The sequence below is a fragment of the Chanodichthys erythropterus genome, chromosome 22 (genome assembly GCF_024489055.1).
Source record: "Chanodichthys erythropterus isolate Z2021 chromosome 22, ASM2448905v1, whole genome shotgun sequence".
In the NCBI taxonomy this organism is placed as follows: domain Eukaryota; kingdom Metazoa; phylum Chordata; class Actinopteri; order Cypriniformes; family Xenocyprididae; genus Chanodichthys; species Chanodichthys erythropterus.
Genome location: NC_090242.1, coordinates 6012939 through 6040442, shown reverse-complemented (window position 1 = coordinate 6040442; position 27504 = coordinate 6012939). Strand labels below are relative to the sequence as shown.

The 27504-nt window shown below is 36.1% G+C and overlaps 1 protein-coding gene across 2 annotated transcripts; it reads left to right on the top strand.

The window, feature by feature from the left end:
* Window positions 1-27504, top strand: mpp1 (MAGUK p55 scaffold protein 1). 2 transcript variants are annotated; one of them, XM_067375047.1, is made up of 12 exons: window positions 1-356; window positions 11690-11818; window positions 16487-16565; window positions 17998-18083; window positions 18902-18970; window positions 20977-21173; window positions 21298-21404; window positions 21501-21581; window positions 23875-23955; window positions 24499-24701; window positions 24891-24965; window positions 26193-27504. In XM_067375047.1, the coding sequence occupies exons 1-12, from the start codon at window positions 234-236 to the stop codon at window positions 26367-26369; spliced, it is 1407 nt and encodes a 468-aa protein (XP_067231148.1). In that variant the 5' UTR covers window positions 1-233; the 3' UTR covers window positions 26370-27504. The 2 variants fall into 2 exon arrangements, with proteins under 2 accessions (XP_067231148.1, XP_067231149.1); XM_067375048.1 differs by lacking the exon at window positions 1-356 and adding an exon at window positions 792-941.

Sequence of the window (27504 nt, the reverse complement as noted above, 5' to 3'; positions counted from 1 at the left end):
CCTCCTCACACTAATGTTTATGTGCTTTGTCAGCTGTGTCTTGTCTCTTGCGCAAACTCCGGACTTCGAGCCCGAATCTCAAGCGTTATCTTCAACTATCTCAAGCTTTCTTATCACGCCGTGTCGCTCTATTTGACCCACCCCTTTCGGACCTTGAGCAGACCCAACTCGGTCCAGACTAATTTTCTTTTTTTTTTTTCTTTTCTACCCCCTCCCCCTCTTAACTGTCAAACATGACATTAAATTCCAATAAAAACGAGCCTGCTGTCATTCTGGAGCGTGTCAACAGCGCGCGGACGGCTCTCTCGGATCTCTATCTGGAACAGCTGCTGCAGAACAAACCCAAGCCTGACAAGGTAAGAAGATTCGCATTAAACAACCCATTTCCTTGTTTCAGCATTTACATTTGACGATCGGATGTTGACCGTGTCTGTCGATAGTTTATTATCAGTGTCACACACACAGATATAAGAGTTTCTTCTGTACATAAGGGATGTGCTGGTCCAGACTGGTACAGCCCGGTTTGACATCAGCATCATCACACTGCTGCTCAGAACAACTTCCCTCTCGATAAAATTAGATATTTTGACGATTTCAGCTAAAATACTTCGCAGCATAACTATCAGAAATGTTACATGACTCATATTGAATACATTATTGAATATTATTTTCGCATGACGCATCGTGACGTCACGTTGATAGTGACTAGGAAGTCTGACTCTTTTCTGCGAATCGGTTCTTTCGAACAGAACTGATTCTTTAAATGCCATGACGTTATGTCGTTGTCACGCGGTGCATATTAGAAAATCTATTTTAAAACATTGAAAATTCGAGTGGAGCCATATATAGGCACATTTGTTATGTTATTACGTTTTTTCCCCTTTTATTAACAGGGTTTTTGTTTGTTTGTTGTAATTTCATATGTCTGATGCAGCATGCATGTGAGTATGTCAATTATATTTCCAGTACCAAATGTTTTATTTTTTATTTTTTTTCTGTTTAGCTATTCAGCAACTTTAATTCGGAGAAGAACGACTTAGTCTGCTTTGTGAACAAATCTTTCAGACCGGTTTAGTGAACCGGTTCACCAATTCTTTGAAAATAAACGATTCATTTACGCAATCGCTACATTATGGCTGTTTGTGCGTCGTTTCTTTCTGAAACAAATAAATCAAATTATATTAGTATATCATTTAATGCTGGTGGGTATTTTTTACACTGTGTCTTGAAACATATTCTTATGCTCTCAGATAACTTTATACAGGCCTCTACTTTTTGCTGATGTCATACTCTAGTCACCAGTCATCTCAAATTAATAGTTTATGCAAAAATAAATAAGGAATTTGTATTTCTTAAAAGTTGCTCTTTTATATCACGACACCTAATAGAGTTCATTTAGTTTGTGCTTTTCTCAGATTTTATTATTATTATTATTTTTCTCGACACAAGTGTGTCAGTTGTGGACATAAAATATTGAGTTTTAATATTTAATATAGATATAATAGCTCAGATGATTTAAAAGAATTTCATGAGTAGTGGGTCTGTAGTGTTTTTTTTTTTTGTTTTTTTTTCAGGAGAAAAGAGTAAAGTCTCAATTTAATTTTGTTCCTTTCGAGAAGAAACAATAGACAATAAAGTGATCAGATTTATCATTCCTATGGGCTGGCAGAGATAATAATCATAGCATATAATATTAATCTTAAAATCACAATTATACTTTATATGACTGTACTGATAATTAAATCAATCATCGTAGTAATGTCTCAGATTCACACATCAACTTATCATCATTACCAATCTCTCTACTCTTTACTTGTATGAGTTAATGCCATTAACTGCTTTTCCTTTTGCTACCAGCAAAAGAAAAGTTCAAAAGAATTATGATTTTTCATGTCCAATTTTGTTTACCAATTTTTTTTTTTTACAACCAAATGAGCTGATTCCAATATTAATTGCCGGTTTTTTCTTTAAGCAACAGGTAAGAAGGATTGAAAATGGTATATGAACATGAAATTAAATTACAAGATATCATCAGCAGTTTTTTATTAGAGCAAAAAAAATAAAATCTAGAATGGTCTGACTTTATTGTAGCTTTGTAAAATTACATAAAACCAAAATAAAATGATCTTAAACATGTTATGAATCGAATTATGTCAATGTAATTTTAAGATAAAATAAGATTACAATCCTATAGGCTATATTGCCTTTTTTATGGCTTCACAGACTTTGTAATATTACATTTTGGGAAATTACATCTCTACCTGGGACATTGTGTTTGAAAAGGTAAAGACATTTTGTTGTGAAAGTCTAGTGAAGTAACAAGGTTAATGATTGTTTCCTGAGATAAACCTCTTAAGTCACTGATGATATTACAATAGTACTCATGTGGCGAGGATAGGATAAGTTGCAGGAGGTTTGCCATTTTAAGGCATATTAGTTAATCTTCTTGGTCCAATGTGTGCTCTCTAATGGTTTGAGGGAGACCCACTGAAACTACCCATGCATGATTATGGATTTTTTCCCTTGCTCTTCAAACTGAAATTAACGTCTGATGTTTATGTCTGTCTCTGGGCCTCTCTAGCTGGAAAATGTTGCACATCCCTTTGGCTCTGTTTACACCTCTGGTATCACAAGTAGACGAGGGAGCACATTCCAGTTTACACCTGGTGTTTTGTCTCATTTGTCCACGTTTGACTGCTTCTGTCCTGATTACTTCGAGGAGAGGGTCTATGGGCAGTCACTCTGTTTTCATCAAAACACCAGCGGGAGGGTTACATGTCGATGCGCACTGATATTACATCAGAGCATGTATAATATATGTATATGTATGAGCTTTTTCAGATATTTTGATGCAGTGGATGAAATAAGCTCACACAACTTTCATATGCTTACAAAATCAGAAAAAGATGAGGCGAGCAGACACTTTTGTTTATTCAATAAAAGCTGCAAGACATTAAAAAACTTTAAAACCCACCTGTCCAGTGTGCTTCCCAACAACACGTCCCACGATGATTACGCATTAGGTCAGTAGGTGGTCTTTTGCGGCTGTTCGAGCGCATTCGACCACATGAGCGTTTACATTATGAAAGCAATCCGCGTTTTCGACCTCCTCTGGAAGTAGTCGAAAGTGGACAAGCTTTACACCTGTCTTTAGTGTTGTCCACTTGTGATTGGACCGACAAAAATGCATTTTAATACCAGGGGGAAAAAAAGGCCTTTGATTGTCTTAAAGGCACAATACGTAATTTTCGCCACTAGAGGTCGCTTACCGCTTATTTACACTGCACACGTCTGGGGCGCTTTACGGCTGCGACGCGGCTACCGTAGTTGATCCGCACTTACTCTAGTCAATGCTTGTGTTTACACCAGCCGCACCGTGCCATGTTTCAGAAGCGTCCCAGAAGCGGCTCGCTTCGCTAAATATAGACAGTCTATTTTTGACGAATGCCGCGTCCAAGCCGCGCAGCTCAAATACAAAATAAAGTAAAAATAATAACCGTGTGAAGACCCCTGCTCATATTTCACATCACTAGGAGGCCAGAAATGATTTTTAAGATTTACAAAACATTTTCAAGTTTTTCAACTTTCGAATCTCTTGTCGTCAATTTCTGACGACAAGAGATTCGAAAGTTGAAAAACTTGAAAATGTTTTGTCCTTGTCGTCCATAACTGGTCTTTTAAATGTATTAACTTCGTCTGTAGGCTACAGCAAAATAAAGTAGGGCATAGCAATAAACACAATTAAACTGGACAAAATCTATCCATATAGCCATTAAAAACAACGTCGGACAGGCAAATCTAGTGGTTGAGAAAATCCAGCCGTATCGCTTCTGAAATGCTTCTGGTGTGAGTTGACACCGTGTAGAAGACGGAACAAAACGCCAGAGCCGTAACGTGCCGTAGACGCCTGCAGTAAACAAGGGGTTATTCAAAACAAAGGCATAGCTTGACGATGCCTTGATTTTGTGGAATCATGAGAGGTGTTGTCTTCATGTCTACAGCCGGTGGAAAAGAAGAGACTCAGGCAGAAATCATGTTCATGGATGAACTAATGTATTAAAGATTTAGTAACATTACTGTTGTATGAAGCAGGGTGTGGCTGAAAACCATTGGAGCGGATCGAGGCCGCTGGAGCAATTGCGCGCGACACACATCTCAAGAGCAGCGAGCTTTTATTATGCCACGGTCAAGCACTTCCGCTTCTTCCGGTCAAGTGAGGTAACGCAGCGCTGCTTATCATATTTATACATGTATTTCATACATTTGTGTGTTGAAAGTTGTTATAATGCTACTCTTTGCGTTTGCTCGGCGGCTGCTATGAGACTCTTGTTGCACACTGCAGTAAGCTAGATCAATATTAGGCATGGTAAAACATGGCACTCGCGGTAAATCAAGAAAATGAGATTTAAACTTACTGTGTTGAGCTATATAACATGATTAGTTTTCTGTCGATGAATGTGTCCAAACAGTTACTCACCTGTCTAAGAAAATACATAATATATTAAAGTGTCTTTGGTGTTTCTACAAAATAAAACTGTAAATCGATGATAACATGGGTATGATGTCTTTGATAAGCGACGTACGGACACTCCGTCCGTGTCAAAGTTGCTTATTTCTCTGGATTTAAACATTCTTGGAAATATTTGCGATAATCTAAGTAAATAAGTCAACAAAATATATAACACTATTCTAGTGGTTTTTGGATATTTAAAAAAAAAAATATTACATATTGTTTTTAGATATATTGGTGTAGACATTGCCAATAAATCTTTTTATGCCGTAGTCAGTATACTAAAATCTAATGTGTACAGTAAAGCTTCACTGTGTAATTTCATGTTAAATCTTAAATTGAAATCAAAATTTATTTTACAGTACAAAATATGGAAAGCTTAAATATACTCCGATTCTGACTGTCCTGATATTATCTGCTTATTCAGCGCTAATATTGGCTGATAACATTATGGCATCGTCATATATAGATCAAAATATCACTTGTAAATGGATCTTTTGACTGGGCAAGTAAGCTATCGTAGCATAAACCACTTTTTAAATGAGAGTCATGGAGACAATATGAGACAAAGTTTGTTTCAAATCTACTTTGATTAACCAACATCTCATCAGAATACTAAACCTGTATGTTAATATGTTATTATTTTTTCTGCTCAGAGCATTATGGGTGCTGGCTTGCTGGCAGCAGCACCCTCTTAGTCATATATCTACAATTCTTCACTAGTCAAACTGAAGAAGCACAAGCTTTCTATAAATAGAAGCCATCATTTTCTCTGCAGATAAAGGGGGGAAGTCTGGAGAACAGTTTGGGGGTGCTTGTGTAAATCACAGCGTCCCTGCATTGTGTTTGCTTTAGATAAAAGCACCAGACATGTAGCTTCCCTGTTCACACATGGGTGATTGTAAGTGCAGAGACTACTGGTGTACATGGAGATGGATATTCCCCGTGTAAACTTTGGTTGGTCAGGTGAATTCACTGCACTGACCGACAGAAAAGTGACTTATCGTTTACAATGGAAAATGGGCCTTTTTTTTTCTTTTTTTTTTTTTTGCTAAATGTTGCCAAAATGTGAGTACACCTTTTCACTGTATAAATATAAATTAGCTGGACCATTTATTAATTAATTAATTAATTAATTAGTTTATTTATTTTGTTTCATGTTTGTGAAATGGTTTTATGGAAACTTTATGTGTAAAGGTCAATTCACATCGCACAGACAGACGCCAACAAACACAGACAATCAAGTTGGCCATTGGATTTTGTATTTTATGAAAAATATCTGTCATGTTCGCACTGCCCCAACAGACACAGACAAACTTTGAGTCAGAATGTCTTTACGTGCCATTTTTCGCCTGAAAAGAGGGCGTACAAAACGAAAGAGGTTGTGGAGGAAGCCGTGGTTGGAAAGACGGGCCACATACTTTAATTTACGTTGAGAACTGTAGTTGATCTGGAGAAAACTGTTTCATTAGAAAGATTAAATACTTTAGCTTTGATATTTGTTAACTGTTCATGCTAAAATTCGGTTTGGTTTCTTAATTTATGTCAGGAGTGCAAAATAATCAATTGGTAACTTATGATATTCATATTCATATTCAGTCACAGGTTTATTTGTGTTCACACAGCTGCACTGAACAGCGTCCATTAGGGCTTGGAGAAATATATACACAAGCTAGTTTAGTATTTATTATAGACAGATTCATCATTTCTATTCATTATCCACTGATTTATGCGATCTGATGACCATTAGTGGCTTCCTGTGAGGTTTGTTTGTGTTTTCACTTCCCAGAGAAATGTTTCTACACATGAAACATGGAGCTAATAAACACATGATTATGATAGTATATGATTTGTATGAGATTTTCATGAGGTTTGGGGTATTTTCATCTCACTAAAGGATGTTTATATTAGAATATGTTAGAGTTTGTTGGCATTTGTTGGGAAATCATATCACACTGCTCAGACATTCCTGATAAAAGCCGATTGAACGTGTTCATTCGTTGTAAAAACAAACTTCGACCAATGCCAACAGATGCGTCAGGGGTAACACACTGATCTGACAAACTCAGACAGACATGTTTGTTGGCGTTTGTCTGTGCTGTGTGAGTTGACCTTAAAATATTCAAATGTAAATTCATCTGGTTATTCGGGCCAAAAATGTATTTGCGCTTTATTCCTCTCAAATTGAAACATTGATTGAGCCAAATTAAAAATCAAAATACATATTACCATATGCGCAAAAAAGAGAAGATTTGGCTGATCAGCACTGGCACCATCATGTAAGTGTATATTTACACATAGCATGTGAATAAAAGATTGTATTTATATGTGTTTAGCAGAGACACATTTAATTTTTTTTTTATCAGATAGCACTAGCAGTCCAATCGAACAAGATTCATGAAGTAACCCTTTCAGGCAGATTGGTCTACATGGTTTGGAAGATGACACTGCTAAAACTCAGTAGTGTTGTTCTGGCTTGTGTTCGCTCAATGCAGTCTTCATAGATCAGTAGTGTGTTTTGTTCCCAGGGGGCACAAAACTGAAGAGTCAACACACTGCAGGTATCCGCCAGAGCCATCTAGTCTTGTTTCATACTTGTTTTGGTAAAGTGCACTGCAGTGCGTATCTCCAGAACTCTTCTTTGTTTTAGTTTTGTTTGCTTGCTTCGGATGGAGATTAAAAGACTGTAGAGTTTCAAAATGAAGTGATTATTTACATGATTTCAAATGTGTAGGAGTGTCTTGGTTATTGCTGATGTTTCTTTTCGTGTTTAGCACTGAAAATCATGTGACCGTTAAACGTCTCAAGCCGACACTGCCCTGAAAACAGAGGGGGGTTTTCTTTGTCTGTTGAGTCACATGACAGTCCTGACTCAGTGAAACTCAAAAGTAGGAAGTGTAGTGAGCTGAATAAGGATATTGTCGCAGACCATTATTTTGCCATTGGGAATGAGGATGTGTAAGGGCCTGCCACAGGTTCTCATCGGCCTCATATGCACTGCAGATGTTTGGGAGTGTTCAAATAAAGTGCCTAATTAGCATTACAGTCAATGGTTAGGGATTTGACGAGAATATGACCTGCTGTAAACTGTGATAGCTGTAGTTATGCCAACACTGAATTCAACTTGAAGTGTTGATTTCACAAGACCTGAGTCAACATGTTTCTTTGCATGGAAACGTATTAGTAGGTTCTCTTTAGCTGACCGACGCATTGATGTTTTATCAGCCAAATCATGGCATGCAACCTTTGCTCAGGATGTAATACTGTTTCCTTTCAACATGTGACTTCCCTCTAATGATGACAGCTTTGTCAGCAGTATGAAGCAAGTTTACAGGAGGCTTCACTGATGATTTGTCTCCAAGCTGGTGTGGTTGGTATCAACTGGCAGTGGCAGCTGGTGGGATTTAAAATAGGGGAAGCATACTAAATTATAGTGGAATCCAGAGGATTTCCTTTTTCTTTTATTATTTTGTGAACAGTAGACAGCTATAACTGTAAATATATAAACCTGACAAATGCCTTGAAATATCTGAACATCTGAACAGTGTCTTGATGTGCGGTAGTATAAGCGGAATAATTGACCCCGGTCCGTTGAATTATTAGAAAATAATGCGAGGTGTAATGGCCTTGTAACGTCATAACCACCTTGGGTGTGCATTATTTTCTAATAATCCAACGGCCTGTCATTAATTATTCCTTCCTTACATTTATAGTTATCATTATAGTTATTGTCTTTTAAGCCGTATGGAATCCATTTTATTTTTTTCCCCAAATTTCATTTTTTCCCCTCCATTTTAATTTTCTGAAATAAATGTTAATAATAAGTTTAATAGACTAAATTCATAAAACTTTAACAATTTCATATTTAATCATTTTTTGTACAATAGTAGGACCCTGTGAAATGTTTTTTTTTTTTTTAATTCTATGTTTATTTTTTAAATTTTTTATGAATTTATGATTTAGTACAAATTTATTATCAAAACAGTGATAATAAAATGAAGGCAAAAAACATTAACAATTTACAATCTTTTAAAATGTAATCAAATTAAATCAATTTCCTTTTTTTTTAATTTTTTTTTTTGGCAGAGGAAGTGCTGCAGACTTCTGTTAAAGTTAAAACATGGACAGCAATTCTGTGATGTCCTTAAAGGCACCATGAAATCAAAATTGACAATTTTTTATTTTAATGGAATATTGCAGTATTTGTTAAAAATGATTTATCTATGATTTAAAAAAAAAAAAGAATGTGCCCTCATAATCTTTAATCGAAATAACCCCTCTCTCTTGTAACAACGTGTCTTCTTTAATGATGCGTTTACTGGTGTGAGGGCGGGGCAACCTGTCACTCACATGAGATTCACCAATAGCAAACCACAAGCATCCAACGATCCAATCCATTCCTGATATTCTCGGATATACATCACAGTAGGGAAGAAAAGACTATAGCAGCTTTTATTTCATGCTGACTTTAAAAAAAATAAAGAACTGATTATTAATATATTATTATTATTACTTTGAGAAGTCCATTCTAGCTACTGTACAATAGTAATATATTTCTGTCACAATGTCTTCAAAACCAAACTTAAACTGAACTTTTATTTTGATTTAAAATTAATGCATTATATTCAAAGCCTTCAATATTCCTTTAATCACTTTATCATGAAAGACCCTGGAAGTATCTCTGTTGGTATACTAAGTGCAGTAAAATAGCAGTGTTTTGTACCCTAAACAGGTTTGACTAGAGTGTCCACAGCAATATGCACTGGCAATTGCATTTTTAACTGACTCAACTTGTGTGTTTAAGGGCATTGAGACATGATATTAAAATTGCACCTCTGCCTCTGGTCTTAATGTGTCTCGGCAGATGCTATATTTATAATGAATTGAATTAAGTGTAAACGTATATGAATAAGCATGTGTTTCAGGATTATCGTACAGTATGTGTGTGTAAATGGGTTTCTGCAGAGAATCCATACGATCAGGAAACACTAGAGCACTGATTTGATTTCCTTAATGTAGTCTCCCAGATCTGGGACTGGGAGATCTGTTATCTCACTTACACTAATGGACCCAGTCATAACCCTGTTACCTTCATTGTCAATATCCTTTAGGCTAACTTAAATGCAGAACATCTTGCATGCTTTGATACAAATACTGACTTACAGTACTTTTCTCATTGAGGTTTAGACAAAAGCATCTTTTGATTATGACCTGAATCTCATATAATGTGTCATAAAAGTTGGTTTTTATTTGTATAACACTTTTCACAATACACATTGTTTTAAAGTAGAGTTACAGGAAATCATGATGTTAATATTTATAATATTTTAATATATTAGTTTACAAATTGTGATGATATATCGCAGACTAATCAAATTTATTTGCTCCATTTGTTAAACATTTTGCTGCCAAAACTTGTCATGTGTCAGCGATTTCCAGTGTTTTTGCAATGCTGTTTTGCACTAAAACTTTAGGTGTGTCAAGTTAAAAGAATGATATTACTCATGAGTCATGACAAGCAAGATTTGTGTCATTCTTTGCTTTCAAAAACAACCTCTTTCAGCAGTTTCTAATAACTTAAGATTCATGGTCCACTGGAAGGAGCCAGATATAATACATGTTGATGAATTGCCAATATATAAAGCCGTGCCATTATTTTTTTTTTTTTTACAAAAAAATAGCCATAAATGGTTAAATGATGAATGGTAGCTGTGGGGGTAAAGTGTGCCATTGGCTCAACTAAAATGTTTGAAAATTGTTTCACTATATTCACATTATTAAACTTTTTGCTGGCTAGTTAGATTGATTTCTGCTCATTTTCCTTTTCCTTTTTTCCTTGACTTTTTTGGGTTTGGCTACCAACATTCTTCATTTTTTTCTGCTCTCCACAGAAAAAAAGTCATTACGTTTTGGCATGACATGAGAGTGTATGATATCAAGTTTTAATTTTGGGGTTAATTTTATCTCTGACTTTACGTAAAAAGTGTCACATCTTACCCACTCTCCCTCATGTGGAAACTCCATGAAGACATAGTGGATTTCACAATGTGGGAAAACATTATACATCATCACAATATCTAGCTGACACCAGATTATGCTGGTTATCAAAACCTGACATCAGCCAATCGTCAATCATCATGTCTTGAAAGCCGAGTTCCAAAGTCCTGATCATGTAATAGTAGTAATGTGGTGTAAACTTTGCCCTGATCTCGGATCATTCATGCGTTGTCATGCATTTGCTGAATATCAAGTGTACGTAAGAGCCTTTCTTAGATCACTGCTTGAAGGGTTGTAAAAGTAAGAAATTGCATTTTTATGCACGTCTTCATAGTATGATTAAAATGACTGACTGCTGCCCCCTATAGGTCCACTGCTGTGTCTGTGAAAGCAGATGATTGACAAACTGAGCATCTCTGTGATGCTCAAAATTAATGCTTGAGGGCAGGTGATATACTTCTGACACGAAGAACAAAACGGTTACTTTGTCACGTCCAGTGTAGACATGGTGTAAAAGATCACGCACAAGCTTGCATTTTTTCCCCCTAAAACAGGCTAGTTTGTTGAAAAATTGACTATCCAGCATACATGGAAATACAGAGATGATTAGAGCCATTGTTATGTATAAACAAAAGTAACAAAGATTTGAAACTTTATTCTTATGTGAATAAAAATGAATGAAGATGGGAGTGTTTATATTTTAGAATGAAAATAATTTTTGAAAAGTTGGTTATAGAAAAAAACAAACTTGTGTATTGGACTACTCTATTTAACATAATAACACTAAAGCATTAAAGAAGGTACCATTATTATCTTCTGAGGAAGTTTGTTTAGTCATGCTAGTTGAAATCAAGCCCCCTCATCAGACAACGTAACCATGCCAACCAGTTCCCAGCATTGCAGGATTTAATGAAGTGTTAAGATGTGACCGTTTAATCGTTAACCCAGGACAGATGTCCACAATGACCCCTCAATCCATATTACCACGTTATTTTATGCCTAGACAAAGTGCTGATATATATGTTTGGATACACTTTATTTTAAAGTGTTCTTGTTACAGTGTAATTATACATTTAAGTACTGGGTAATGTTAATTAACCACAGACAAAGCTAATTATTAGGATCTCAAAGGTGCGTTTCCTGTAATACAGAGCTTAATGTGATCCGTGTTTGCATTCCCAGGCCGCCATGCAGACATACGACAGCAAAGCACAGGAAGTCTACAGCAACGGCAGCGCCGGCCATATGAACGGCAAAGACGTAAACAAGATGAGAGAAGTGGCCTTTGAGAAGAACCCCTCTGAGCCACTGGTATTATACCTTTTATTTTCATATGTTTCATGTCTTGTATTTACGAAATTAAAATTATTTGAATTCTTATTATTTACATTATTTAAATTCTCTTTAAAGGAATATAATTCACAGATTAATTCTGTCATTATTTTGTTGGCTTGACAAATCATGCTAGCAATCTGCTAAAAAATGTTAGCATCATGTTAAAACATGTTAAATTGAGACTGTCCTCCTCCAAAAAACGACCCTGTAGGTCGTTTTTTCAAGCACCTTATTACGACCTATATTTATGTTTTAAAGTCATGCGCCCTCTAGCAGGCGTAAAAATAATGAGGGTCGTGTTACGCAGTGTTGGGGAGTAGTTAACTACATGTAGCGGCGCTACTAGTTTAACTACATTTTTCAGTAACTTGTATGTACTTCAGCTACTTTTAAAATAGTGTAGCTTTTCCAGTAGTTAACTACATTTTCCAGCAAGTATCAGTGTAGCGCGACCAAAAGCTACAAGGTACTTTCCGTTTTGCGTTCTGACGAGTTTGTCTTCAGCGTCTTCAGATCACGAACTAACATCGTGCATTACCGCCATCTATTGTTATATAACGCATCTTGCGGCTTTATCAGTTCATTGGCAGTTCATCGAGAAGAGATCGCCTGATGATTATGTAAGGACAAAGCATCCGTCAACTTTTTGAAAACAAAATCGCGTTATAGCTTAGTGCCCTTATCACACGGCAAAGGCTGATCTAATAAAATCGGTTGCTCGGATATAAGAATGTTCACGCGAGAAGCGCATGATTCGCATCTCAAAGCTTTATAACTGCATGTGCTGTGAGTTTGACCTGCATTTTTCTGTGTATCCAATTTAAGTTCCGGTTCGGTTTACGTTAGGGATGTCCAGATCCGATCACGTGATCGGAAATCGGGCCCGATCACGTGGTTTCAGACTCGATCGGAATCGGACGTTACCTCCCGATCAGGACTCGGATATATATGTATTAGGGGTGCAACGGTTCTCGGTAAAAAATCGAACCATACGGTTCTCCACTTATTATTTATTATTTAAGAGCTGCTGTGCAGCCAAATTATGTACCAGTTATCAATGTAAAGCTGCTTTGACACAATCTGCATTGTAAAAAGCGCTATATAAATAAAGGTGACTTGACTTGACGGTTCGGTACGCACTTGCACCGCGGTCCATCTCGAATGACGACGCATCTATTGGTTAATATGGTTTGTTTAAAATAGTAACGTGGAAAACAGACAGAGTTCAGATAATGTATGTTTCAGTCGATGGATGCACAAAACGTTACAACAACGATAATCAGAAAGCGTGGACAAAACAGTCACTCTTTGTAAACTGTTAACTGCGAGTGCCGTCTGCTCTCATGTCCAGTCATTTACGCCGTCATCACCCGGGTGTTGATAGCGCGCGAGCGCAGGTGAGACCTGAACAGCACACGTTGCTGTCTGTGTTTAAACTAACTCATTTAAGCCTTGCTGATTTAAACCTTCAAGAACAAGACGCGAAAGAGAACTCACACGCGCTGTGAGAAGATTTGTGTGCGCTCATCCGAAGCGCGCACGCTTATTCCAGTCAGCGCGCAAATACTGAGTTCTCTTTTAAGTCTTGCGCTTCGGCGGCCACATTCATACAAAAATTATGTCAACATGCCCGTCCTAGCGAGTATCCTAGCAAACATAGTCGGTTATGTCTTAAGTGAACGTATATTAGTCGAGAAAGACAGCGCATGTGGAACAGTATATGTACTGGATCGTGCATGTCTTAAAGGGAAAAAAACTATTCTTGCTGCCTGTATTTAATGTTAAATCAAACAACAAATAACAAAGAAATCACTCACTGCTCTTGACTGAATAGTTTTTGTAACTTCAATAATGATTAATCTTTATTTATTTTATACAGTAAAGATAATATGCAGTGATATTTTATATTTGATTAATGTTAGATACCTGAAAAACCTGAAAAGCACTGTTCCTGGATCTGTTTTTTCGCTCTTCTTTATTCTTTTTTATGTAGGCTATTATAGAAGTATCGGATCGGGACTCGGTATCGGCAGATACTCAAAATCAAATGACTCGGACTCGGACTCGAGGGCAAAAAAACGTGATCGGGACATCCCTAGTTTACGTGCAGGTCCGGTTCCAGAATCAAATCATTGAGGGTGCTTCTGAAATAAGTGATGGTGTTATTATAATTAAGTGCAGATGTAATGTGTAAACAACGGCTCCACCATAATAAGAATAGCAATGCATAGTGAGACATTCAAGATTTTAAGTCATTTTACAAATAATTGGAATAGAATTTCAAAAATATTGATTCAAAAATTCTAATATTTTTCTAGTCTGCATTTACATTGCCTATTCTTATTCTTATTATTGCATATTTTTGTCCCGTGTTATGGTTATGGTAGCAATTTTGAGCATGAATCCTGCATTTATATGTAGAAATCACTTCTGAAACTGCAGAGTGCAACTGGTGGTCAGTCCTCTCATAGCATGAAAAACAAAATTTATATTAAAATTCTGAATGTATTATATATAAAGCGTGCAAAGAGAGTCAGTTTGAGATATAGGCTACATTTGAGTATTGTATCTTTTGATATAGTTTACAAAATAAAACAGTATGCTTTGAAATCATAATTGTAGTGCATTGCTTTGTTTTAAACTCCAAACATCTTACTTAAACATTCTTCATGAACAGTTATTTGTAATAAGCTATGTCATTTAAAAAAAAAAAAAAAAAAAAAAAAAAAATCAAAGTAGTTTCAATGTAGCTAGCTACTTTTTGATAGTAACTTGTAGTGTAGCTAACTACTTTTTCAAAAGGGTAGCTTGACAGTAGTTTAACTACTTTAATTTATGAGTAGCTTGTAGCTTGTCAAACTACAGTTTCAGAGTAGCTTCCCCAACACTGGTGTTACGTCTGTCATCATGAAATGACGTATGACTGTCATTGCATTTAAATGAACATGCATTTTGATTGGTAATGTGTGGACTTTTAGCAAAACTAATTTTTATATTAACAACTACACCCACCCCACCCCTAAACCTACCCTTAGTGATTTATAGTGCATAAACACTTTATGAGCACATGCGTTCCATGGGATCGAACCCACGATCGTATGATCACATGATTGCATATTGTAATATATTGCAATGCTCTGCCAATTGAACTACGCGAAACCCAAAATATAACGCAGATAAAAGCGAACAATGCATTAAAATGAAAGTGTCCTGTTGTCGATAGGGGCGCAACTTTATGGGTCGTATTTCAGGGAAGTGACAAACGACTTATATGGGCGTATTTGTTGGAGGACATGTTGGTTATATTAATATTAGCAATGTGTTAAAACATGCTATCAAAGTGGTAAAACATGCTGATTCATATTAGCAACATTCTAATTCATGCTAGCAAAGAGTTAAATCATGTTAGCAATTTGCAAAAACATGTTAGCAATGTGGTAAATCATGCTGATTCATGTTAACAATAGGGCCGAACAGTTCTCATTGTGTAAACGTTCCATTCCGTGCCGATCCCGGCCAGCAGGTATGGTTCCGGTTTCATTTTCCACTGCGGGGCTGATAAATGGCCGTTATTTGAAATGTAATACAAAAGCGTCAATCATTGCCTTGGTAACGCAACGGCTTACTGTTATTATGAGATGTAAATAATGGCCGCGTTAGGGAGGATGATCAGATATTTCTTTTAATTTTATCATTAACTTGCGTTTATGTTGCTCAAATAGAGCGCTTAGCCAGCTACAGAGAAACTGGTAGCCAGGAAACAGACAAGTGACCAATCCTGAGTGGTGAGGTCACTTCACGGATTCTACCAGCATGATTCGGCGTGCCGAATCATGCTGGTAGAATCCGTGAAGTGACCTCACCACTCAGGATTGGTCACTTGTCTGTTTCCTGTCTGAATTCCGGGCCGAGGTTTGCAATCATGCCGTGCCGAACCAGGCTCCAGTGGAAAGACAACTGGTACCGTTCCTTACCATTCTAAGAACTGTTCGGCCCGATGCTGGAAAAGCAGCTAATGTGTTAAAACATGCTAGCAGCATGCTAATTCGTGCTAGCAAAGTGTTAAACCATGCTCTAAATGTGATAAAACATGCTGGCTACATGGTAATTCAGGTTAGCACAGTGTTAAAACATGCTAGTTCATGCTGTTAGCAGCAAGCTAAAACATGCTTATTAATGCTAGCAGTGTTAAAACATGCCAATCCATGCTAGCACAATGCTAAAACATGTAAGCAAAATGCTAAAACATGTACACAACATGCTAATTCATGTTAACAGTGTTTAAAATCATGCTAAATCATGCTAACAGTATGCCAAAACATGCTAGCAACATGCTAAAACATGTAAGCAAAATGTTAAAACATGTACGCAACATGCTAATTCATGTTAACAGTGTTTAAAATCATGCTAAATCATGCTAACAGTATGCCAAAACATGCTATCAAATCATCAAACTTTACTCATCTGGTTTACTTGTGTTGTTCCATACTTGTACACTGTTATTTATTTTTTGAATGGAACAAAAAAGGAGTATTTTAAAAAGATCTTATCCATCCAATGACAATTCACAGTGAACATGTTTGAAAAGCAGTTTTGAAGTCTCTAAACAGCAGAAGAGTAATATTGTGCTCTGTGTCTGTTCAGGGTGTAACTCTTAAGCTGAATGAAAAGCAGAGGTGTACAGTGGCGAGAATATTACATGGAGGGATGATACACAGACAAGGTACAGTGGATTCTTGGTTTGTTTGTTTGTAAATAATTATGCAATAATTTCCATAAGGGATGTCCTGAGCCCGATCGGTATCGGGCCGATTGTGCTTTTTTTCAACTGATCGGTAACAGCTATCCTAAGCCCGATCTTTTATTTTACGTCATCTGTCATGCAGTTGTCATACAGTAGGTGGCGGTATGCACCTTCAGGTGGGTTTGCCAACCGCTGTTAAATGGCCTTTAAAAAAGAAGCAGCTAAATTGAACCGATGAGGTCTGTTCTAGCGCGTCACTAAAACATACATTCAAGCATATTTGGTGCACACTTATCATTCAAAAGTAATTTATTTACTGTTTATTTTTATCTGCCATCAGACTTTCTGAGACGTCATTGCTGTAGGTTTTGTCTTGCTTCAGACTTGACTGACAGCAAATATTACAAAATGTGACATTAAAAAGTGTAAAAGTCGCTCATTTTTATAAAGTAACACTGTCCAACAGCGACACCCACAGGTGAAGTTACAGCGGGAGGCTTGCCTCTTCTGTTCCCATTGACTTTAAACAGACCCCGTAAAGTGTGCAGTGAGTTTAATGGGGGTAATTGAGAATGAATCGGTCACATGAGAGGAGGCAATGCCTCCATCGTGCTGTGATTGGATATGATCGGTTTTGATTTGATATGATTGGTTCACGCGATAAATCCCGCCTCTTGTTTTTGTGTGCTTTCTAATCGGCCTGAATGAAGACAATGATGCTGTTAATGGGAAGACTAATTAAAAAGTAGGTAAGAAACTCAGCCATTTCACCGCTTTATGTCACGTCAAAGTCAAACTTAAAATAGCATGAAAACATGATGACTGTGGGGGTTTTTAGTGAGCAATCAGCTTGGGGAAATTGAAGGTACATTTTTTGTGACAGTGTCTGTGACCAGTGCATACAAGCTTGATGACTGCTGAAAATAAGTTGACTATTAAAAATAAAAGCTAAATAATAGTTCACAAATAATATATAATGATTAAATTGTTACTGCCTTTAGTTATTGTTTTGGAATAAATGTAAAAAATGTTTAAAAACACTAGCTTGATGAAATGTATGCTTGGTTTTAATAAACAAAACACATAGTTATTGCATAAAATACAAAATAGAATTGTATTTGGCATCTCTTTTTTTATGTTATGTCTATTTAACCAGATAAGAATAACGAACATAAATGTAAATGTGATATACAGTATATAAAAAATGTGGAGACTTTGCCTCCTCATTTTAAACACCATCACACATCACTGATTGGCAGATACTCAATATTCAATGACTCGGATCAGATCAGGGGCACAAAGAAATTTGATCGGGACATCCCTGCTTTCAATACAGCTAAATGCATAAAAGCTTGACCTTTTTTTCTCTCTCTCTCTCTCTCTCTCTCTCTCTCTCTTTTTTTTTTAACAGGTTCTTTACATGAAGGTGATGAAATCGCAGAGATCAATGGGAAAAGTGTTGCTAATCAAAGTGTAGACCAACTGCAGAAGATTCTGGTGGGTTGTTTTGTCATTATCAAAGTGTGCTTTTTTTTAGAAATAACACTTTAAAAAAGAAAATACTAAAGTGTGAACTGAATGTAATGATTTCTTAATTGCAAGTTATTGTAACTTACTTTAAAGTCAAATTTAATTTGACATAAAAATACAAGTGTGTTAAGAAACATAATCATAAGTGGCCTTTATTTGATTAATATTATATTATCAGCAAGTACAGTGTTTTGAAATATATAATTAGAAGTTTTGAAGATTTGAAGTATGACTGAAGTGCACATTCAGTGTAATTAACCACACTTCTTTTTCAAAATGGGTGTTGAGGAGTAACTAACTGAAAGTAGTGACCTACCTAACGTTACACAAACTGTGTAGCTTTTCCTGTTACTTATGTTTTCTCACAAGTGGTGTAGCATGAAAAAAAAATCTGCATAGACTGTTTAAATGTCACATTGTTTTGTGATAGTACACAACGAACTGGAGAATCTCCTGAAATTAATCGAATTTTACATTTTTACACCATGTTTTGTAAATGCATAGTAAAAATGAAAGCATATATAATGGCAGCATTTGTGTACAATGACCAGGATGATTTTCATTACTGTATACCAAAATTAGAATGAGACATTTTTTACATTTTATGCTAAATAGAATTTTTCTGTGAAACTGAACAAAGAAAGCATCTGTGTAAATTGCTACTGTCTGTTAGTAACTACTACAATTTCAAAGCAGCAGTTTTTAAGAAGAACTGGCACTCTGAGTTGTGTTTGTGGTCATGTTACTGTTGATTTGATGTTGTTGAATGTTGTTTAACATTACAGAAAGACACAAACGGTGTTGTCACATTGAAAATCATCCCCAATCAGCAAAGTCGCCCTATGGCATGCGAGGTGAGTGAAACAACAGCTAAATCATTCTCACATCCTGCCTATTTCTTGCTTCAATACATATATATATTTTTATGATCACAATCTACTCATCTCGCTTTACCCTTTGATTTGTAAATATGCGCTCAAATTTGATCACTTATTTCTTTGTCTGTCTATTCTGTATCCTTGATTAAATTAAGGTTTGAGGTTTATCATGGGAATGGGAAACCAATGAAAGACACAGGTGACTATTTAAAGCATCAATAGCAGATAACTCTACACTTACTTTTCTCATTAGATGAAGTAACTTCAAACCCTCTTCTGCCATCTGCTGGTCACACAGCGTCAAACGGCACAGCAGTGAAACCTATAAAACATTGTTTGACATTGTGATGAGCTATGGCAGGATTCATCTAGAGGTTTGCTTATCAGTTTTAGACTGTAGCAGTAGATATTGGCACTAATATCTATCTATCTATCTATCTATCTATCTATCTATCTATCTATCTATCTATCTATCTATCTATCTATCTATCTATCTCATCTATCATCTATCTATCATCTATCCATGTCTATCTGTCTTTCTGTTTTTCTGTCTGTCTTATATATAAAATCAGCATATTAGAATGATTTCTGAAGGATCATGTGACAATGAAGACTAGAATAAATCACAGGAATAAATTACAAAATATATGAATAGAGTTATTATAATTGTAATAATATTGCTTATTGTAACAATAGTGCTATTTTACTGTATTTTTGATCAAATAAATACAGCCTTGATGATCTTTAAAAAATCGTAATTATTTCTAAATTTTTGACCGGTAGTGTATGACAATTATATATAAAAAAACAAAAATGAATGCATCACATACAGAGATACTTTTTTTCTTATTACAACAGGATAATATTTATATACATACAGCATGATTTACAAAAGTAGGACATGTTCCTGGATCAACATCTTTTGTTGACCCTGGAAACACACAAAAAAGACGTTTTATTCAAGTGTGCTATTAGTATACTTATTTTAAACTAAAAATAAGAAAGTATACTTTCAGTCATATACTACTATGTTCATAAGTACATAAAAAGTACATGTAAAATGCAAAAATTATATATATAAATAGTAAACTAAGTATTATGTTCACTTACAAGTATACTTGCAGTTACACTTTTGTACAGTACACTGCAGTGCCCCTTTCACAAGATGTAATATAAGTCTCTGGTGTCCCCAGAATATGTCTGTGAAGTTTTAGCTCAAAATACCCCACAGATCATTTATTATAGCTTGTCAAATTTGCCCCTATTTGGGTGTGAGAAAAAACACGCCGTTTTTGTGTGTGTCCCTTTAAATGCAAATGAGCTGCTGCTCCCAGCCCCCTTTCCAGAAGAGGGCGGAGCTTAAATTTACAGATCACGCTTCGGTTGCTCAACAACAACAAAGCTGGAGAATCTCACGCAGCCAAAATGAGGATTGTCAGTAACGGTGTTCAGCCTTACATTGTTCAAACCGGAGTCGACACTGATGGAGAGACTCAGGAAGAAGTTACAACTTTTAGTATTCAACCTTTTGTTGTAGTCCAAAAGAAAATATCTCTCTCTGCATTGAACTTTGAGCGTCGTAACTTTGCAGATGTTGTTTATGATCAAACAGCAACATCACACACTAACTAAAGTTAAAAAAATGAAATCATAATCAACCACCCCTTTAAATGTATACTTTATATAGTAAAAAGTGGGCCAGTATAGTCTTAAGCAGTATTGAAACAGTATACTTACAAGTTTACTACTAGTACATTGATATTACTATATTATACTATAGTATTAGTTTATTTACTACTTAAAATGTACTTGAACATTACTTAAGGATGCATACAATTAACTTGAAGTAAACTTCTTTTTCGTAAGGGGAAACCAGCCCCTAAAATTTGAAGGCAATGACAAATCATCTGATAAACCATCTTTATGAAGCACTTGTGACGGTTTTATGAGAGAGTAATGTTTTCCGGATAATGTTTTTGCAGATGTACATGAGGGCACAGTTTGACTATGACCCTGCCAAAGATGACCTGATCCCATGCAAAGAAGCTGGCCTGAAATTTAAAACGGGTGACATCATTCATATCATCAATAAGAAGGATCCAAACTGGTGGCAAGGGAAGGTGGACAGCTCCTCCACAGACTTTGCAGGACTCATGCCTTCTCCAGAACTTCAGGAATGGTACGATCTGACCTGCATTCGTTTTCCTGTATTTGATGACAGATGAACATTTGCAAGGACTCAGTAATGTACATTTAACATTTCCCTTTCTTTCACAAGCTAAACATTTCTGATGTTTCTTCAGGCGAGTAGCGAGCAAAAGCAAAGCGACACGGGAAGTCGGACAGTCCTGCAGTCCTTTTGGCAAGAAGAAGAAATGCAAAGACAAGTACCTTGCCAAACACAGTTCAAGTTAGTGAAGCTCAGCTCTTTATAATTTCTAAGGCCTGTTTTCTGTATAGAGCTGTAGATGCACTAGCATTAACTGATTAATTTTTTCTTCTTTAGTCTTTGACCAGCTTGATGTAATATCCTATGAAGAGGTAGTGAGACTTCCTGCATTCACCAGGAAAACTCTGGTTCTGATCGGTAAGCATCATCAAACTTATCAACTTTAAATATTATGTCTCCATTGTCTTTGACACAGCTCAGACTAGCAAGGAATTCCTGGGAATGGAGGATTTATGTGTCACATCATGGTTGCAGCAGGGTAGAATAAAACGCAGAATTTAATCGCAGCAGTTCCTTCATTTTCCAAAACGTAACAAAACACTCTGAAAACTCTGATGGGCGATTTCAAATAATGAAGCTTTGAAACCTTTATGAATCTTTAGTTTCAAATCAGTGGCTTCGTGCTTCATAACTGTTTCGAAACGTTTCTCTGTGAACCCATGAATCATGCGGATTTACTGAGAGTCGCCCCCCAGTGGTGAACTAATGAACAAGTGTCTGTGGTTTTTACCTGATCTCTGATCAGTTTTATGCATTTGTAGACATTTCAATTACACATTAGTATAATTAAAAAGAATAGAAGTTTAGGCCTGTTTAGCTGAACCATTCATGGAACAAACAAAACAAGTTTTTAATATTAATAAAAGAGCACATATTACACAGACACTTGATGTTTAATATTATTAGATGATTAGTTAATTGCATTTGATAGATTTTACTTCCAATAAAACATTTGCAATGTGTTTATGTAAGGTGTTTTTAATTCATGTTTGGCCTGATTTTTTTGTTGCATTTACACTGTTCTGAACAGCAGGGGTCACCAGCGTGTGGTGTTGCGAACACTTGAAAACAGTGAATCATTTTTTGTCTTCAAAAACATGAATCTGTGAAAACAGTGACGTCATGCACATGCGTATTACGTGTTTAAAGGGATAGTTCACCCAAAAATGAAAATTTGATGTTTATCTGCTTACCCCCAGTGCATCCAAGATGTAGGTGAATTTGTTTCTTCAGTCGAACGCAAATTATAATTTTTAACTGCAACCGCTGCCGTCTGTCAGTCAAATAATAGCAGTGATTGGGAACTTGAACAATAAGAGTCGAAAAAACTTCCATAGACAAATTCAAATTAAACCCTGCGGCTCGTGACGACACATTGATGTCCTAAGACACGAAACGATCAGTTTGTGCGAGAAACCGAACAGTATTTATATAATTTTTTACCTCTAATACACCACTATGTCCAACTTCGTTCAACTTCCGGTTAGTGAGGTCTGATCGCACTCTGACAACGGAAGTGATGTCTCGCGCTCATTGAAGTATATGGGCGAGACATCACTTCCGTCACCAGAACGCGTTTTTTGACCTCACTAACAGGAAGCTGAACGAAGTTGGGCATTGTGGTGTATTAGAGGTAAAAAATTATATAAATAATGTTCGGTTTCTCGCACAAACCGATCGTTTCGTGTCTTAGGAATTTAATGTGTCGTCACGAGCCGTAGGTTTTAATTTTGATTTGTCTAAGCAAGTTTTATTTACTGTTATAGTTGAAGTTCCCAATCACTGCTATTATTTGACTGACAGACGGCAGCGGTTAGTTAAAAATCATAATTTGCGTTCGACTGAAGAAAAAAAATCACCTACATCTTGGATGCACTGGGGGTAAGCAGATAAACATCAAATTTTCATTTTTGGGTGAACTATCCCTTTAATCTATAAACCTTATTTTGATAACGATGAGATCGGACACTGAACAGAACAGACACAGAGCTTAAATACACAGGGAGATAATCAAAGAAACTCAGAACAGGTGTGTAACTAAATCAGTAACCATGACAACCAACTCAAAGCACTCAGACAGGCAGACAAAACCCAAACTAGAGCACAAAGCAAACAGACATTATACAGAATAAATATTATAATGGACCCTTATCACAGACTGTGATGACGCGTTTGCAGTTATTAACGTCGTAAATCTAGCTCAAGTTTTTTTTATATTTCCTTTTTTAAGTATATTTATAAAACTATACTTTGTGTTATATTACCTTGGCATTACATTTCAGAAAACTAGTTAATGCTGCTGTGTTTCTAATACAACGGCTGAGGGAGTGACATGTTCTCTCTTCTAACCCGTCTATAGAATTTTTTTTTTTCTTTTCTTTTTTCCTGTTTTGGAAAGGCATCGAAACGCTATTGTGGAGTTGGAAGAAATGGGAATAAATACATGATGAATTTCCATTCACCACTATAGAAGTTTATCAAACTATGATGATTTTAGCTTCTGAAAATCCCGGCAATGTTAAAAAGAATCCATTTATAAAATATAAATTGCCACGTAGATCCACAAAAATGAGCTTGATATTCAAAAATGCATTTAATTTCAAGTTTACTGGTTAAAATGTGTTATTTGATGTTTTGCTCTTGTTTACAGGTGCACCTGGAGTTGGAAGGAGCCATATTAAAAATTCACTGCTGAGCAAATATCCTGAGAAGTTTGCCTACCCAGCACCACGTATGTACAGTGCAGCTGCATCCCTTCTCACTTTAATTTTCTTAACTCCAACCTGTGTTTAGGATTGTTAATATTTAAACAGAGCAAAACTGCATTATATACAGTCACAAATCAATGTGGATACCCTGCTGAAAAATCCAGCATTCCTGTTGACTAGCATAAGGAATGTTTTGCATGCTGGGACCGGCAGGGGATGCTGGTTTCTGGTTTGCTGGTCTCCAGCATGGGAAGCAGGAGTGCTGGTGGACCAGCTCAGTTTTGCTTGAGAACAGCTTGACTGTTAGTGTTGGGTATCGATACAGGTGACCCGATTCCAATTCTGATTCACAAGATCTCAATTCGAGAAACAAAACTGAATAAGATGTTATGACTATAAGAAGAAGACATATCTTACAAAGATGTAAAGATTATTCATTTATTATATATTCTCTGAAAACAAGTTATATAGAGTTTTGCTTCTTAAATAAAATATGTCTTATTGTAAGGATGTTTACTGGAAAGCATGACAAAATAATAAATCATTAATAATTGTTTTCTTTGCAGACACCACTAGACCTCCAAAGAAGGATGAGGAGAATGGCAAAGAATATTACTTTATTTCCAACGATGAAATGACCAAATGTATTGTCGGGAATGAGCTACTTGAATACGGCAGTTACCAGGGACACATGTTTGGTACTAAGATCGAAACTGTCCACAAGATTCACGAACAGGGGAAAATTGCTTTGTTGGATGTGGAACCACAGGTAATCAAACACTGTTGAGTCTGCTGTCAACTAAATTAGCATAGCATTTGATCCTTAGCATTGTGGTGACAAGTGAGAACTCACATTTTCTTCAAAATCTAGTTTGTTTTTATTTCGATGAACCGTCAGTATTTCTAGCTTTGTCAGTCAATTGCTTTCTGAACTCTTTGGGGGTTTTTTTTTTACCAGACGCTGAAAGTGCTCCGAACGGCAGAGATGGCTCCTCTTGTGATGTTCATTGCTCCTACTAACACTGCCAATCAGGTTAGAAAAGTAATTATTCAGGCTTTAAACCCCAGGGGCTGGATTCACAAAACATCCTTAAAGTGATAGTTCACCCAAAAGTGAAAATTATCTCATGATTTACTTACCCACAAGCCATCCTAGGTGTTTATGATCTTGTATGAGATGAACACAAGTGGAGTTATATTAATAAATATCCTGGCTCTTCCAAGCTTTATAATGGGAGTGAATGGGGCTCGAGATTTTGAAGTCCAAAAATGTGCATACATCCATCATAAAAGTAATCCATAGGGCTCCAGGTGGTTAATTAAGGATAAGTGATAGGTTTTTGTAAGAAGAATATAGTAAGTTGAAAATATGGATATTTTTCTTTAAAAAAAAAAACCTTTATTAACCCCCTGGAGCCATATGGATTAATTTTATTGAAGGATGAATGCACTTTTTTGGGGGCTTCAAAATCGTGAGTGCCATTCACTCCCATTTTAAAGTTTGAAAGAGCCAGGATATTTTTAAGTATAACTCTGATTGTGTTCATCTGAAAGAAGATAATCATATACACCTAGGATGGCTTGAGGGCAAGTAAAGCTTGGAATAATTTTCATTTTTTCTCTTTTCATATTAAAATTTCCTGATAATTTACACACCCCCATGTTATCTAAGATGTCCAGGTCCTTTTTTTCTTCAGTCGAAAATAAATGAAGGTTTTTGATGAAAATATTCCAGGATTATTCTCCATATAGTGGACTTCAATTGGCCCCAAATGGTTGAAGGTCAAATTTACAGTTTCAGTGATGCTTCAAAGGCCTTTAAATGATACCAGACGAGGAATAAGGGTCTTATCTAGTGAAACGATCGGTCATTTTCTAAAAAATGTATATGCTTCATATACGCCACATTCGTTCCGTAATTTGAATAGGGAAGGTGTTGGACATACGGCGTAAGTTTTGAAGAATACGGCAGGTGTTCTGGCGGAAGCACTTGCGAGGCGAGCATTTGTGTTTTCGAAAATGGCCAACCGTTTCGCTAGATAAGACCCTCATTCCTCGTCTGGTATAATTTAAAGCCATTTGAAGCTGCACTGAAACTGTAATTTTTTTTTTGTTTGTTTGTTTTTTTTTCCAAGAATTGCGCTTGGGATCATTTTGTGAATCTGGTCCCAGAAGCATGCTTATGACCTGAAGTTTATAATAAAGCAAACTTTCCTTTGTACACAAGATTTGTAATCTAAGTTTCCATTCTACTTTTCAGTCAGAGGCATTGCAGAACATCCAGAAAGAATCGGACGGCATCCTCAGTGCATACCGCCACTTCTTCGATGAAATGCTCGTCAACAATGATGTGGATGAGAGTGTTAAAGGTGTAGAGGAGGCCATCGAGAGAGCCTCCTCGACCCCACAGTGGGTACCAATCTCATGGGTGTACTAAAAACCCCAGTCTCTTTCCTCAATCTCCCCTCCCAAAATACCACACGAGTGAACCACTCTCACACGGTCATCAAGACAGTTTGCACATGAATAAGTGGTTTATAGAATGTTTGAAAAAAGCAATAAGTTTGTTCTTTTTGTTTAATATGTGAATGATTTTCAAATGCCAGAGTGCTGTAACCGTACCAGTACAGTATATATATATAGCATTAAGCGATGACATTGTTAGCGATGCAAAAAGGACCTCTACTGTGATTCCAAATACCACTCAGTTCATTAAGGTCTGTTGGTTTTTGATCTTCCCTGGAGTTTCAATGTGTTTTTATACCATGTGCCATGGTGTTCTTCTTAAATATAATTACATTAAAAGAAAACATGTTAAAAACACAGGGAAATAGTATCAATCTATATTTGAAAGCAGGTTTGTCTTGTCCTGAAATGTTTCTCATAATGATGTATGTATTTACCTCAAGTCAAAATGTAAGGCACTTTTAAAAGAACTGAATAAACGTCTCCCTACACTTCAGTTGTGAGACTCTGTGTTAAAGAAAGGAAAACTGGTACTGTGACTATAGCCGTATTTAACCCTGTTAAACAGTTGATATTTCTGGGAGGAAACAGACTTTTGTTCTACAGTACAGAAGTTCTGTCAGGTCTACAGACTTTGATAATATGAGTTTTAAGCAATAGCCAGAATAAATGACTGTCCAAAACTGAAGGCAAACCCCAACACAATGCATTTTATGATATACAGTCATGCTCAAAAGTTTACATACCCCTTGCAGAATCTGCAAAATGTTAATTGTTTTAACAAAATAAGAGGGATCATACAAAATGCATATTATTTTTTTATTTAGTACTGTACTGAATAAGGTATTTTACATAAAAGTATATAAAAGCTGTATTTTTGCTCCAGAAGGAAACACGAATCATTAAGAACCAGGGGGTGTAAACTTTTTGAATTTGAAGATCAAGGTAAATTGTATTTAATTTGTCTTCTGGGAGACATGTAAGTATTTTCTGTTGCTTCTAAAGGGCAGTACTAAATTAAAAAATTATGATATTTAAACAAAACGTAAAAAAAAAAAAAAAAAATCATATTTATATATATATATATATATATATATATATACACA

Coding starts and splice junctions, on each gene's coding strand:
- mpp1 (XM_067375047.1), top strand. CDS start 234: ATGACATTAAATTCCAATAAAAACGAGCCTGCTGTCATTCTGGAGCGT. Junction 24,702..24,890: donor TGTTGGATGTGGAACCACAG/GTAATCAAACAC, acceptor TTTTTTTACCAG/ACGCTGAAAGTGCTCCGAAC. Junction 24,966..26,192: donor CTACTAACACTGCCAATCAG/GTTAGAAAAGTA, acceptor TCTACTTTTCAG/TCAGAGGCATTGCAGAACAT.